Genomic DNA, 16,548 nt, shown 5'->3' on the forward strand with positions numbered 1-16,548 from the left:
AACAAAATACAAATATCTCAGGAGTTGAGGTTGCCTACTTTTTGAGCAACCCCTACTTCTGTGTCTTTTAACAGCAGCTGGATTCTTCTTTCTCTATGCTGTGAAAATCTTGAGCTGCTAATTTCTGCATCTCATGCTACTGTTAAAAGTGAGATAAAATGGCATGGCGCTTCCTCTCTGTCCCTCCTGCATCAGATGACAAACCAACATAGGGCTCAGTTCTAGGACAGGAATAATAAGGTATCAATGGCTACAAGCCATGGTGGCTAATTGTTATGGGATTGGAGGATCAGTCTGGGTTATATCTGTGGGTCCCTTCCAGACTTATGATTCTGCATCAATGAAGTTTTGAATCTAGTAAAGGGGTCACTGAATGGGTCAGAACAGTTCCTTAGCTGTCTGGTTAAATGCTACCATGTACATGTGCAAAGAGGCTGCCCAGTAGTCATAGAGACAAATGGAGGTAGCCCTCCTCACCTCCCAATTTGTTGGAAACAACATCACCTTGTTAAGGTAGAAAAACAATAGAGTTTGTGTCTGCATTTTGGAAGCTGGAGATAGAGAGGTTTTCCTGGCTCTGTGCTGGACCCAAAGCTATGGCTTGGTGATCTCCCTGGGAACCTAACGGGGAGGCAAGATTTGTTGAGTGCTAATACTATGAGCCATTCCATCCTATATTCTAAAAACACTACCATCTCAGTTGACTGTCATTCCAAGAAAACCAAACCTCTGAGGCCCTGCATAACATAAAGCTTGGAGTACTTTCTCTACAATGAAAGGCTAAAAGATTTCTTCTTCTATTGTTTTAGGATATAAACAAGGCAACAAAAGAGGGGTATACATGATAGTGGTTTTTAGAATTAGGCATGCTTTGGAGAAAGTTGACAGCTGTTTTTCTCTTTCTTTCATAACATGAAAACTTAATGTAGCCATCCAATGAAACACAACAATGAAAATTATTTGCTGCTGCAAGATATGGTGATGACCATCCACTTGGGTGGCTTTAGAAGGGGACTAGGCAAATTCATGGGATGCGGGTGGCGCTGTGGTATAAACCACTGAGCCTTGGGCTTGCTGATCAGAAGGTTGGCGGTTCGAATCCCCGCAACAGGGTGAGCTCCCAACAGTCCCAGCTCCTGCCAACCTAGCAGTTCGAGCAAGTAGATAAATAGGTTTCCGTGCGCTGCTCTGGTTTCGCCAGAAGCGGCTTAATCATGCTGGCCACATGACCCGGAAAAACTTCAGACAAACACCTTCTCCCTCGGCTAGTAAAGCGAGATGAGTGCCGCAACCCCAGAGTCGTTCGTGACTGGACTTAACTGTCAGGGGTCCTTTACCTTTACCTTTAGGCAAATTCATGGAGCAGAGATGTATTAGCCTATTTGTCATGATGACAAGTTGGAACTGCAACATGTGTGTGCTTTGTTTACTGTTCTCCTCTCACTCCAATAATGATAATAATAATGATAATACTATTTTGTTTGTATTCTGCCCTTCCCGGCTAAAGCCGGGCTCAGAGTGGCTAACAACAGATATTCTGTTCCCTACCTCAATCAGCCAGCGATCTGTAGCTCAACCCTCACTGGGTGGTTTTTTTGCTCCTACCATTATGTCCCGTCCCCTGTCCCCCGATATTTTTTAATCTCTTCCTTTACCTATAGACTTGAAGTAACCAATGTGTAGAGTGCTGGACTTGGATCATGGGGAACTGAAATCTATTTCTAGTTTAGCAATGGGCATTCTTGAGTGTTACTATACATCTAAATTCTCCATCTGTAAAATGGAAAGAATCTCATGCTTTGCATTTCCACTGTTTGTAATTTGAATATATTGGCTATAATGTCCATATATTTAAAAGGATGCTCTTCCATGTTCTACCTACCATGAACAATATTTCACTTGTACAAAAACAGCAAAGAGAAACTTAAATATACATTTGGTGCCATGTATGAAAAGCCATTTTGGGCATGACCAGAGGGATGCTTTCCTGTGGAGATGGTTCCAAACTCAAATGCAGAACTGGAATCTGGCACATTGTTTTGAGGGCTGATCTTGCTTCATGCCCTTAATACATAGCTGCCAAGTTTTCCCCTTTCTCGCGAGGAAGCCTATTCAGCATAAGGGAAAATCCCTTTAAAAAAGGGATAACTTGGCAGCTATGCCTTAACAATACCTCATGTTGAGCTGATACTGGTGCATAATAGGAGTGTGTGTGTGTGTGTGTGTAAAATGAACACTTATAGACAGACCTGTGAAACATTTGATGCAGAAAGCATTCTTTGGCTGAGTGGGTGATAAATTGAAATAATTTATAAAATTATTACTGCTTTTAAAAACAAAAAGGAAAATCAATACATCCTTATAAATATAAATAACCACAACATTATAGTGAAAGGCTGGATGACAAGTGAATGTCGTCCAGTTCAGAACTGGCCCCCTGGCATAGGAGCCCCCCTCCCAAATATTTTTAAGTCTCCAGCATCATACGGTTCTGGTACGCCCCAAGCAGAGAAATTGGCATGCCTGTTAGCCATCTCTTGATTCTCTTATTACTGCTTCGGGTGTTTCTCCTATATATTTTTTAAAAAAAATTCATTTCGCCATGGTGCGTCCTTTGCAAAAGCAAGGAAGCAAGCAAAAGCCCAGGTAGCAGGCAATGCATAAGCCACAGAGACTTCTCCTTTAAAAGAACTTGACAATTTTTGGAACGCGTGAGATCCGTCTTCAACACCCACTGGCTGCTGTCCCTGCGTGAAATGCTCCTTCTTTTCCAAAGAGGCAGGTCCCTCGATGCGAACCTTCGGAACAGAGGGAGTCTCCTCCCTGCACAGTGTAAATGGAGCATGACATCTTCAGCTCTTTCAGGGCTGCAAGGAGTTAAAGCAGACAGTTTCCAAGTGCGGTAGTGTCTCTCGTTCTCTTTCCTTGCCTCCTCCCCACCCTGTTTCTCCCCCCCCCTATTTTCCCCTAGTTTTGGCAGGGGATTAAAGTAGCTCCCCCCTGTGGCAGCAGTGACCCAGAAATGAGTTTGATTCACAGAGTCCTTCCTCCATAACAAGTAAAAACGTCAGTCAGAGCGAGTCTCTCTCTCTTCCCCTGTATATGTGTGTGCGTGTGTGTCTGAAGGGAGCCACAATCTGCTCCCACTCTCCAGTGCTTGTCTGAACTCATGAGGCAGCACAGACCCCTCCGTGCAGAGCAACTCCAACCTCACTGGCAACCATCGCAGCAGCAACAGCAGCAGGTAACTGTGCCCAGGCAGCGCCTTACGCTCGCCTCCTCTCCGCCCGTCGCCGCAGAACGAGCCGCCTTGCACAGCCATATTTGATGTGTGGTGGGGTTTCTTTTTTCTTTTTTGGTTGCTTAGCTTTGGAGTTCTCCAGAAGCAGCTAGAGAGCAATTTAATGCCGAAGGTCGCTGCCTAGTGGAAATAATATAGTACGTCATTAATATGGCGCCAAAAGATTTGCTTCTTGATAGGGAGCAAAAAGGGGAGGCAGTTGAGTTGCAGCTTCACTATCCCATAAGCAACTTGTACATTGCTGGGGAGGAACCGGGTGGGGGCGAGGGGAGGAGGGAAAATCGGCGATTATTTTGGGAGCTTTTGAGAGCAGATCCGAAAGGGTTGCGCGCGCGGCGGGGGGGGGGGGAGGAGAGAGTTAAGGGCTGGCTGCATATTTTTTTAATGTCGCTGCAGACTTTGCTTTTAGCCAAACCGGGAGCTTTTTTAAGGTGAATGAACCCGGTTGTGGAGTTGTTGGGGTTTCCACCCCCCTCTTCGTGCCTTAAGTGTTGTTTCTTCGTGCATCCATAGACTTTTGGTTTAGTTTTCTTTGTCGGTGAGGTGGAAGGCAGGCTACCCTAAAGCGCATCCATGCTGGCTGATAGATCAGCCCTACTCGGAAAGTGAAAAGCATTGTAAGAACTTGGGAGACAGATGGCAGCGGCAGAGCGCAGGTCCTTTTTAGATAGATCTCTCGGAAGGGGGGAGGGGTAGCCAGGGAACCAGGATCTGTCGCCGTGTCACCCACATGTTCAAAATACCCATTGCATTAATTCAAGGGCAGGGAGTATACAGAGGGCAAAAACACAGTTTACCAAATAAATGCATCCTCCCTCCACAGATCGGATTGTGGTTTTCCTTTCCACGGAAAGCTTATAACGGTTGGGAGGACATAAAGCTTAATTTTGCAGTATTGATGCTTAACTTGGTGCAGCAGGGGCATTGTGTAGACCTGAAGATGAGCATTTTATTTTTATTTTTTGCGGTGGCGGAAGCACCTCGAACCATATTTTTTATTTTATTTTATTGGTTAAAACAACAATCCGAAGCGTGCTGTCTTTTATCTACTATCGCGGGAGCAAGTTGTAAGACCCCAAAAGTGCACGTGTTAGGAAGTGTGAGCTTATGGATATCAGGGAAACAAGGGGTGTGTGGTGTGTGCAGTAGTGGCGGGGCTTGTTGTTAGACTGCTGTTCTGCTGGGTGGCAGCAGATTCTCTCGGTGCTCAACGCTGCTGCTGCTGGCGTGGATGATTAATGCGGGGAAAGGATGGAATGTGGAATGTTGCCCTGGGATTCGAATCCTCGTAGAACAGCCTCATTTGCTACATGCGCCTGCTCCCCCTTAAGGAGGCGGGCCTTTTTCGCTGGGCTGTGCGTGGAGACGGAGGAGCCCAGGCGGACAGGCAGGTGCACGGCGTCAGCAAAAGCCTCAACTTACCCATTCTTTTAGTGACATCTCACCCAATCCTCCCCCTTTGCAGCGGGGAGCTTAAATACATGTATGGTTGCTGTGCAGCCGCAAACGCTGGCAGGTGGTGGGTGCGAACTTTTCAAAACACTCTGCAATCGAGGGGTCAGACTGCCCTCAATTCCCCTCTGCATCAATAATCGCACAGAAATGGAGCAGGCTGATGAGGCTCGGGGGCCGTTGGGCTTCTCAGAGGCTGTCTCGGGTGCGCGTTGGCGCCTTAATCTCTCCCTCCGCTCCGGACAAAACCTGGTAGCAGTCTTGGTGGTTATGTAAGAATGCATTCGAGAAACGTCACAAGGTGTACTCGGGAAATATGGGCGCGTAGCTGCTAAATACACGCCAGATAGGTTAAATGTGGGTTATTGAACAACGCCGATAAGACTAACAGGAAAATGTAAGGAGTGTGTACATGGTGCCTACACTGGCGGAAGTCATAGCTGCCAAGTTATCCCTTATTTTAAGGGATTTTCTCTTATGCTGAATAGGCTTCCTCACGAGAAAAGGGAAAACTTGGCAGCTATGGCGGAAGTATGGATCGGCTCCGGGAATGTGGAGAGCCATTCCCCTCTCCGCGTCAAAGCAAATAAAATGGGTGTAGGTGGTGGTGTTTTCAAATAACCGCATCATTGCCACCTAACAGCCCGTCGTCCGTTCCCAACCTCCAGCAGGAGGAAGGGAGAGGAGTGCAGCTGATGCGATCGTGGCCCCTTGCTGAAATTAGACAAAGCCGCCACAGTGCTCTTCTGCTCGCCCATCTCCTTAGGCTTGTTATATATATATATATTTGTGTGCGCGGGGGTGTTACTTCCCATCTTCAATCTTTCCAAGCTGCTCAAATCGTTGGAGGGTTTTCGCCTCGGACCCCCCCCCCGCCCTTTCCTCCAATGCACCCTTTGTGGTGGGGATTGGTATTGTGTCTTTCCCTCCCCTTCTCTCCAGCGGGTGGGGGCCAGAGGGCGTTTGTTTGTTTGCAACCGCCTGCTGGATGGTTTCCTGTGACAAGAGGTGATACAGTTTCCAGAACTGTCGAGGAGTGGGAGGAGAGAGGGAGGGGAGAGGCAGGCAGGCAGGCAGCTCCTCCAAGGCGGCTCTATGCTCGATTCACTCAACCTCCCCCCTCCCTCCTTCCCCAGACATTACAACATGGAGATCAGGGGGGAGGGAAATCAGGCAACCGGGAGGGTTGCGTGGCCGCTTTGAGCGCGACGAGAGGTGGATTTGGGAGGGAGAGCGAGAGAGCTGCGCCGGGAGCACCAAGTTTGATTTGCAGCCGGGGTTGAGCGGATTGGTGCAGCCGGGAGGAGAGGGCGGAGCGGAAGGAGCCAGGCTGGAGGATGCGACGAGGAGGGCCGGTCAGTTGCAAGTGGAGAGACGAGCGGTGGGGATGTGGCTGGTGCGCAGGAAGGTTCCGCCGGTGCCTCCGCTTCTCACCCTTTCCGAGCGCCGTCCCGGTATTTCTGCCCCCGCCTCGCCGTCCGCAGTGGGACCCGCTACCATCGGGAGCCGGCGGCCCCTCCTTTGCCGGGTGGATTGCGAAGGCGGCCGGCAAAGAACTGCTGCCTTGAACGGGTTGGGGAAGCGAGTGGGCGGGTTCAGGAGACGCGGCTGTACCTTCGGAGCAGCTGTTGCCCTCAAACTGAAAACGGCAGCACTTGAAAGAATGGGATGGAAATAAAAGTGTGTGCGTGAGAGGGGGAGATACTAAGATCAAGCCTTCGTTGGGATAGTTGTCATGAGGAAAAAGAAGCTTAAAAGCACAAGTTGAAAGTTCAAGCCCCTATTCTCTCCCCCATGGGGTCCTTTCTGTCCAAATCTGTGCTGGAGGTGAATCCTTGCGATAAACCAAGTGTACAAAGTTAGCTGCTCAGGATTTTATGCAAGTTTCATGGCAGAACAACAAATTGTTCTGGGAGGTCAGATGCACCAAGTTGTATTTCTGCTAAAATTAATATGCAGAACAAAGTAAAAATATGTCATATGAATCATAGGATGCATACTCTATCACGATTGACAGTCTTCACAACACTCAAAGCAAGAGAGTTTAAGGGTGGCTCCTGCATCCCCTTTCAGAGCATGCTTATAGATGTAGTGAGGGTTCTTGCCTGTGTTTTGAGATCATAGGTGTAGGTTATCACAGATTGTTGTTGAATGCAACAGTTTGCTCTTGAGTTTGTGACCTGTGTGTTTAAATCTTTTACCACCACTGCTAATCTTGAAATACAGTGTGTAATCCCTAAGTGGCAGGTTATCTGTAAAATTTTTGAATCTGTTCGTCAAGATACTAAAGGACATCATCTTGACACATAATGATAAATACAACTTTGAATGAATTATATTTGTCAGTGACTGTCGTAAATAGAGACCATGGCTGCGATCTAGCTCAGAGTCATACCCACTTAAGACTTTGGTCCTGTTAATGCTTTTTGTGGGAGTAAACTCCATTGGTCTCTGGGGCTTATTTCTCAATAAACATACATAGAATTGCATTGCACATCCATTTGGTTAAATATTTATAAATGGACACTGCAATAGGCCTGTTACTGTAATAAAATATTGAACTGTGTTTCCCACAGCATAGCTATGATGCAGCTTTTGAAAGTGATCACTGTCTGCCTCCAGTAGCTTGTACAGAGTTGAACCTTTTGAAATGGATTCTGGTAACACCTTCCTCCACACTTAAGTTGCTAAATAAATCTGATGGGTGAGAGGTAGATTAAACTAGATGTGCATTGTCTAATTTATCACTGCCAGAATACATGAGAGCTACTAAAACCAAAATAGGTTGGTTGGCCCCTTCATGGTGGCTTCAGAAGCTACAGAGATACAGAATAATGCTGAACTAATTTTAAACAAAACAATGTTCTGCATTGGTGCAAAGTTAGCAGAAAAATCTACTGAAGTCAGTTGTGCGTAACAGAAAGGCACCTGTGTATCAATTACTCTGTGACTTTAGGTGTTTCATTTACCGTAAATGTATCCCAAGATTAGATGGTACACTTCTTTACCAATATGCAAAATAATATTTGAAATGATCTCTAGCTTAGATGTTCTAATTAGGTCTTGATACAGCCAGTATCATATCCGTTCATGGGCTACTTTGGAGAAAACTAATTCTTCAGTCTGTCTTTAGGGTGTACATTTGCATTCTCCCTGTGCTGTCTCTGTAGTGGTTCTGTGCAGTTTATTATAGTTGCACCCGTTAACACTGTTATAGTTAATGATCTGTCAGAGCTGGAATTATAAATCCTGTTTACCCAGGGGTTTATGGAAGTCATTAAAAGTACTCTGGAAGGAAAAACAGGTTATAAAAGCTTTGACCTGGGGATGCACATTTAATGTCCATATAAAAATCTGTTTCTCTTCAGCCATTAAAATAATAATTGTAGCCACTTTGAAACTACATTTTCTCCACATGCTGCTGTTCAACCTATATCAAGCTTTGTAAATATATATATAAAGACTTCCTAAATATTGATATCCCTAGAAAGTAAAAAATGGAATATATCTTATTTTGTTGTGTTTAATTTTACACAGCAATACCTACATTGCTGTCTAGTGGAAAATAGGTAACCCCCTATAAAATGAGGGAATGGGACAATGTCTAAAATGTTACTGCAAGATTAACTGAATCTTACAATATGAACATGGTGCGTTATTGAATCTATGTTGATGTTATTGTTTATATAGATACATCATTGCACCTCCATAGTAACACCTACAGTAATTTAATTCACTTTCTCAACTGTCTTTTTACACTGAAGTGGTTAGGGTTGCTTTTCCCTACTTTCCTCCTAAAATCTTCTAAAGTGTAGCTGTGTTCAGATGATCATATCTCAACCCCTTTGCAGCATGAGCAACCAAACAAGGAAGTCTTATAAATTAAAACAGGTTCTCGTGTCACCCAAACCAGGAAAAACAACTTTGGAACAAACCAGGTTATTAACCTGTGGGTTGAAGCTGTTTTCAAAGGCTGGCTTGTTCCAAAGTTGGCAACCATGATTTCTTAATTTGTATTTGAACTAGAGCAGGCATCCCCAAACTGCGGCCCTCCAGATGTTTTTGCCTACAACTCCCATGATCCCTAGCTAACAGGACCAGTGGTCAGGGATGATGGGGATTGTACCGGTAGTCCAAAACATCTGGAGGGCTGAAGTTTGGGGATGACTGAACTAGAGGCTTCCTGGTTTAACCATGGCTTCTGTAAAGGTGGCATGCACAGGGAAAATACTTCTTAAGCTGAGATATGATCATCCAGACCAACTCAGAAGCTAGGTAATAACCCATAGCAAGTTGTCATTTTCAAGGGAAGTTAATTAGCAACCAAGGGATATAAATATGTAATGTTAATGCTCCCAATACTGACCTCTTGGGGGGGGAAATCAAAATGTGGGTTGAGCTAGTAAGTTGCATGTTACTGTCCCTAAACCTGTTGGCTTATATGGTGGTTTTTGTTTTGTTTTTAAAGCCAATTCAAGGGAGCTTTGGAATATAGCAACCAAAAAATAATCAACTGTGCACTGGCTGTATTTATCTATGGAGGGCAGGCCATCTGAGCAGGGAAGATGGGGAGGGAGTGAAAACGCTGGATGGATGTGATATGGAAATATTCAACTTGGAAAAGGCAAATGCTCCTTCCCTTAGGCTGATTAGAGTGTTTCCCTGTGTGAGTTTTTTTGTGCTAATCATTTGCTGTTTTGTAGAAATGTAGGCTGCTGCCTTACACAGATCATACTGTTTGTCCATTGAGTCTGTATTGTCTACTCTGATTGGCAGCAGCTCACCTACAATTTCATGCTGCAATTTTCTCCAGCATTTGTATCAGAGATCCTCAGGTTTTGTTAGACTACAACTCTTGCCAGCTTCAGCCAGCATGACCAGTGGTGAGGGATGATGGAAGTTGTAGTACAGCAACATACGTAGTGCAGCCACTGGTTCTTCGTCCCAGCTTTAATAGGAGATGCCAGGGAATGAACATAGGAAGGACTAATCTGTGTGCAAAACATGTGCTCTGTCACTGAGCTAAATAGTCCCTCTGTGTTATACAAGCCTTATCATTCTTCTCTGCCTCTTCTAAGTATAGTTTGCAAATGTTGCAACATTATTAATCATAGCATTTCCTAAACAACTAGTGATTGCAGGCACAACTCCTTTAAGATAAACATGTCTCTGGGATAAGCTTCTGTTCATCTCCTCTTTGAAAATTGGCCATGCTTCTTATTTTTTTAAAACAGTGAGTTACGAAAAAGACATTTCCTTTCCCACCATGACTCTTTAGGAATTAATGCAAGACACAGTTGGAAAATGCCCATATGCAGGGGTAACTGAAACTTGATTCCAGAGCCTAGGGATTTCAACTATTTTTCTGTGCTAAGGTGTCAGCAATTTTTTGAAAGTTCAAATACACAGCATAGACTGGCTCATTCTTACCTACCTTATTTCTGAGTTCTAGTTTTGCTTTGCAAAATTCATGCTGACTCTTTAAGTGATAAAGATAAAATGTTTAGGTAGCTTGTTCTTGAGCTTGCAATTACTTGTTTCTTAAAAATATGAAACACTTCTATTTATCCATCATGTTTGGGAATCTTGGAAGCAGGTGGAACTCTCCAGAGAAAATGTTAAAACCTTTTTTTCTTAATACTCTTGATCTAATGTGGAAATCTGTGAATAGGAGCCTAGAGAATTTTAATAGCAGAGTCCTGCAATAATTTTGGAATATTCTTGTTGAATTGTTTGAATGTTTACTCAGTTGGTCTTTCTTGAACCCAAGTTTGGTCTTCTCATCATACATGATTCAGCAAAGTATTCCCAAATTCTTACAGTGCACACTATTAGTTATTTAATAATACTTTATTTATTTCTTACATTTGTATCCCATCCTTCTTCCCAAAGAAGCTGAGGGCATCTAATAAACCTATCATAAGACATCTAAAAACTATTCCAATGCAGATACAGACTTGGAAAGATATCTACTTAAAAGGCTCGTTGGAAGAGGAAGGTCTTCAGAAGGTGTTAAGGGACAATAGAGTTTGTGTCTGTCTCATATTTAATGGGAGGAAATTCCAAAGGGTAGGTGCCACAGCACTAAAGCTTCTTCCTATATTGTGTGGAACGGAATGAGCCTCCTGATAAAATTGTATCTGCAATCAGCCCTCACCTGCAGAGCGCAGTGATCAAGTGCATATATAAAGGGTAAGGCAGTCTTTAAAGTAACTGGCTCCCAAGTTGTAGAGGGCTTTATACACCAAAACTAGCACTTTGAACTTAGTTCAGTAACTTGGCACTAATGCAAAATTTAACATCTTCAAAATGCTCAGTGGGAGCTGAATTACCCATTCAGAAATCTTCCTTGTATTGCACCACTTCAGACTGCTGGCTACGCAACAAATATTTTCCAACTTAAAAATCTCTGTGTGTAGAACAAATAAACCAAGGAGTACCCTAGACTTTAACCTACTTGACATGCTAACTTTCCATAGGAAGAGAGTTTTTTAAAAGAAACATTGAGACTAGTCTTCAGTGGTTTATTCATCCCCACCTTCTTTGTGGGTGACATTCGTTTGCTTCTTCTTGTCATAAGAATTTAATATGTCTGAAACAAACAAAACTTTTTTATGTTAGGACAAACCAGCTCAAAGCAGAGCAATTTATATTAAGAAATTCTGTCATCAAGTGGCTAGAATGCATTTCTGGCCAATGCCTTTCTACACATCTGACTTAAGCAGAAGTCATTCTGTAGATATGATATCTCAGACAAGGACATTACAGACTGTTGGAGTAATGCAGTGCTTCACTTGGTTGAAACTAAAATATTAGTGGTTACTATAGGAAACTGGCTTATACTGATTCAGACCATTGGACCATCTAGCTCAGTATGGGCTGTGCTGATTGGCAGAGGCTCTATAAGGTTGCAGGCAGGGGATCCTCTTAGCCCTACCTGGAGATGCCGGTAGTTGAACCTGGGACCTTCTGCACGCAAAGCAGGCACAGTATCCATGAGACAGTAGTTATTAGGCCTGCACTTAAGAAGCTGCCCTGCATTGAGTCAGGCTATTGGTCTCTATAGCTCTGTACTGTCCAGTGTCCTTGGTGGCTGGCAGTGAGAAGTCATTCTCAGCCCTAGCTGTGACCTTTTCCTTGTAGGGAGTGTGCTCTGCCACCAAAGAATGGGCCTTGAATATTGCAAGTTGAGAGGTGATGTTTAGTTTTTTTGTTTAATATAATCATATGTAAATTATCTTTGTGAAGGTTGGCAACCTACTAATAAGTTGTACGTGAGAACTTTTTACTGGAATTTAGATACAGTATTTACAAAACAGCTGGAGGTCAGATATGTACAGTAGCTGGCTGTTCTGTGAATGCTGGCTGCAGTATTTGTTTTTTTGTACCACCTGGTTGAAAGGGCTTAACAATCCTTTTGAAAAGGGAGCTGTTCATCAGTAGAATGTTATGCTTTCATCTTTCCCAGAAGTGGGACATAGCTACTCCCTAAATTTTTGATACAGCTTGCAATGTTTTGTCTGCCTTTATCGTTGGTTGCATCCTGTGTTTAACCATGTGTGGATGAGTAAAACAAGGGTTGTAGATTTCTGTTTTTTCACGCTTTAGGTCCATAGCATTGAGTCGCATTATTTCGATTGCAAGAGACTGAAATGGCTAGCATACTTTGGACAAAATCTGCTCAGTTTTCTGCTTCTGATTAGCTGTCTAAAGTGAGGTCTTTATTCAATTTGTACAGTTCAACCTTATCTGCCTCTATAGCTTGTGCGGCATCCAAATATCTGAATATCCAGACTTTTTGGCAATAGGGATTTCTGTTTACCTGGAATTACATAGCAGCAAGCACAAGTGTAACTAAGAGTTAAAGATAATGTGACTATGATTGCTTAAAGTGATGTTTGCTCCATGAGAAATGGCTCATGGGTTCTAGTGTGGTTTCTGTCTTATGAGTCCGGCTTCTCTGTTGAGGGTTTGTAATCTAAGCATATTGCTCTTTTTAAACATCCATTACAATTAGACATACTTTCTACATTTCACTTGGCTAGATGTCCGTGTTGTAAATGCCAGTGGAGTGGCTTATTAGAAGTTGCTGTTCGTATGACATCTAATCAGTTCAGTGTCTGAGCACCAAACTAGAAGCAAATCAGCTTGGCAGCTGATTCCTGAAACTGCACCTGGAAGGCGTGCCTTGGGATTTTGCTGCTAATGGCTTGGCCAGCCCACATTGTGATTGGAACTGAAACATGGCAAACTAAGCCTCATGAGATTTGATGCATGTCCTAGAGTACTTGTCACTTTAATTCACGCTGAACATGCTTTGCTTCACTTGTTGTGTCACGTTTCCGCTTTTTTAGCTCCCTGTCACCCTCCTTTCCTGGCCTTTTAGCACTTGGATACTCACTGGCTATTTTTATGTTGTAACAGAGTCTGCATTTATTGCATAATGTAATGTTTTGGAGCATCATCTCTGCTGAAGGGACCTATTAGGATAAATAGTTTTTCACTTCTCGGGGATTATTCATGTAGTCATTTAAGTATGCTGATGTCAGCACACATTGGACAGATTTAGTGGGTTTTTGTCATTTTAACCAGCCTCATGAATGTTCCGGCACATGTCCAGGATGAGACTAGCCACAGTCTGGTTCTATTAGCTTTTCAATTATTTTTAAGAAAATGGTTAGTCATGATCTAGACATGTTTTGGAACGCTTATAAGGCCAGGCTGCTAAGCCAACACAGGTGCTGATGTTTTCAGTCATTATCAGGGAGAGGCTGCTTAAGTACCCTTGCCAAACTCATTGGTAACCAAATAAACATTTATAAAAATTTGTCTATATTCTGACTCCTTCTGAATGCTGAAAGTGTTGTTCATGGATGGGATGTTGCTACCACATGTGTTGAAAAGATCCTTAAGCAGTGTCCTAAATGTGGAAGTGAGAAACAGAGACCAAATGTTTTCTTACATTACATGGTTTCCCCCCCTAAAATTACCCATGCTTTGGCTTTACAAATCCTTATCTGTATCACTGATGGCTATTTCAGTGAAGGACAGGAACTGGGAATTCCTGATAGCTGTCAGAATAAATACAGCAAGTGCAGCCATAAGAAATAATAAACATGTAGATGACTTCTCCACTTGCCTTGCTGCTTTGATTTTTTAACAAATCCTGAATTGCAAATCAGAACAACCTAAGGATTTGGGAGCACAGCAGCAGTACCATTACTGAGAGACGTTTTGATATCCTTTTTTCTGTGTCTCAGTGGGGTAGATTCTTGCATTGTTCTTTCTGCCATGAAATTACTTCTTGCCATGGGGAGCCACATGGGACTAAATTATGTGAAAGGCTCAACATGGATTAGGATTGTGGCCAGCATGAACGTAGTGTTGATGATTTGCTCAACTTGTGTATCTATGTTCTTAATGCATTTTGAATTAGCCTCCCACAACACATCTTCACATGCACACCCCCACTCAGGAAATGTTAGCTCATTGTGAACCTAGTCTCTGTTTGGTATACTGTTCAGTTACAGTCTCTGTTTCTGTGTTGTCATAGGAGCTTAGTGATTGGCTAGTGTGGGAACATTTCTATGCATACTGCTTGCTCAATTGAGGGATGCAGTGACCTTTGTAATTAGTCTTGCTGTTTTGATGCCTCCTACGGTTGTAAAACCTTTTCATAAATGTGTTGTACAATATAAATATTGGCTAAATAGGGACAAAGTATATGCTCCGTTGCAGTTGCTTTAAATTTGCTAACATCAAAGCCATAAAAAAGATCTTACATCTTCTTGAGGTGAGCTTGGCTTGAGGATTCCATCAACATTGGTGGCCCAGGACATTCTGCTTCCTGAGGCAAAGGACAGTATGGTGCCCCATTCCTATTCCATGCCCAGAAATCAGCTGGGCTAGCAGTTTTATTTTTCAAAATGGTGATTGGACATTGTCTTCAACTGTACCTGAAGGCAGGATGCTAGCTTAGGTGGCGGTACAGGGCAAGCCACATAATCCACCCATCTCTGGCCTCCAAGGTTTTGCTACCACTCCCCAGCATGTTGCTTAGGGTCGCTACTGCACTCTGTCTGATTGTAGGGCTGGCTCCTGTCAACCAACTTAGATATTCTTTTTGGCTGTCCCATGGGATGCATTCTAAATTGAGCATATTCAGGATGTTTGCTGCTTTTATTTATGCTACTTAATGGCACTTGCTTTCATTTGTGAGCTCTTTGATTCAGAATTTGATAACTTCTGGTTTCTGTTGCATTTCTTCACAGGCTGCCTGCTGTTACCCGGGAAGATCATGAAACGAGGTCGACTTCCCAGCAGCAGTGAGGATTCTGATGACAATGGCAGTAAGTGCTCCTTTTTGTTGTGCTTGTATCACACCAGGTTTATGAGTTTATTTAAACACACACACACACACACACACACACACACACACACCCCTTTGCATATCATACTTTAAATAACAAAGGTGATTTGCATATCAGTTGGGTAGAGTGCTAATATGAAAAAGCTTTGCTAAAATCAAACAGATTTCAATAGGTGAAGTAAGGCATCCCAAGGCTTTACAGCTGATTACACAGCATGCAGTAATACATTTCTACCCCAAAACCCAAACAAATTAAAGTTCTTTTTTTGTTTAAAGTGTTGAAGTAAATGTTTGCTACATCAGTTGTAAATGTTGTCAAGTCTTCAGGTTGTAATAAGGGGATCAAAGTTTGATTTGAGGCTGCTTGTCACGCTTATGTCACCATTTTCTTATGCATATCATGAATGGGGTTCATAATACTCCTGTTTTTCTATACACTGCTTATGTGTAAGCAGGCCCCTTAAGTTGACAACTAGGAAAAGTTGACCTATTGTGCATGTTGTTTTTTGATACCCACTCCTGTGGAGTAATTTAAGCAACTGCTTCCTAAATAGTGGTTTGTGAGAGCTTTTGTGAATGGTTCATAAAGTAGACAGTGATGAGACCATGATACAAAGGGTACAGTAGCTTTTTCCAAGTAGTGGGGAAGAGAGACAATTTTGGAATACAAAATCCCTTGCAGTTTTTTTATTATTTGGAGAACCAGGCCCACTCCCACTCTGTGTTCAAACTGAAATGCTGCTGTTTGCCAACAAATGAGATACAAAAAGTAATATATTATTTTGAACATTTGCATTGCCATATTTGCAAAACAAGTGTAGATTGGAAGCCTGTGAGTAGGGGCTTGCTTCTTTTTATCTCTGTTCAACAGCTGTGGTCTTAAAAACACATATCTCTTTAATACTTCAACATGTATTATTTGGAAGCGCCCACTTTTTCAACTTTAAAAATGTACTTTGTGGGTAAACATTACAGTCATGTTTGACAATTTAAGGTAGCTTTTCATAACTGTAGGTTTTGGGTTTAACTATTGCATGCTCTTATAATAATTTGAAGCTTATGTTTAAACACTCGGAGAAGTCTTTGTAAGAATGTGTGGGAAATATCAGTTGTACATTTTGCCTGGGGTGAGCTTATCACCCAGAGAAATGAATTGCCTGAATCTATCGTTAGAGACTCATTTTCCTTTCTGCCCAAGAAATGTACTAGAGCTGGTGCAAAGTCTGATTACCTACAATAGAACTAGCCAGACATGTATAGATTTTGGAAGCTTTACATGGATTGCAGACCTCTTCACACCATCAAGATGGCATGATAAGAATCTGCTGTTCTGGAAGTGATCATATGAGTGCTTCATTAAATAACTGTCCAGGCCTCAGGTAACTTTGCAGCAGTGTGATAAATGTGAATTCTGTTTGGCCTGTGG

General features: G+C 42.9%; 1 protein-coding gene across 6 annotated transcripts in view; it reads left to right on the plus strand.

Moving 5' to 3' along the window:
- Positions 1–16,548, plus strand: part of JADE1 (jade family PHD finger 1) — a 71,051-nt gene that overhangs the window by 12,143 nt on the left and 42,360 nt on the right. For 2 of the 6 annotated variants that reach the window (XM_035114054.2, XM_035114056.2), the window contains exon 1: positions 6,215–15,102. In XM_035114054.2, the coding sequence (XP_034969945.2) occupies positions 14,949–15,102 (154 nt within the window). In that variant the 5' untranslated portion in view covers positions 6,215–14,948. The other 4 variants (XM_035114057.2, XM_060278594.1, XM_035114055.2 and 1 more) reach the window with 4 other exon arrangements.

This window comes from Zootoca vivipara, chromosome 9 (genome assembly GCF_963506605.1).
Source record: "Zootoca vivipara chromosome 9, rZooViv1.1, whole genome shotgun sequence".
Lineage (NCBI taxonomy): Eukaryota > Metazoa > Chordata > Lepidosauria > Squamata > Lacertidae > Zootoca > Zootoca vivipara.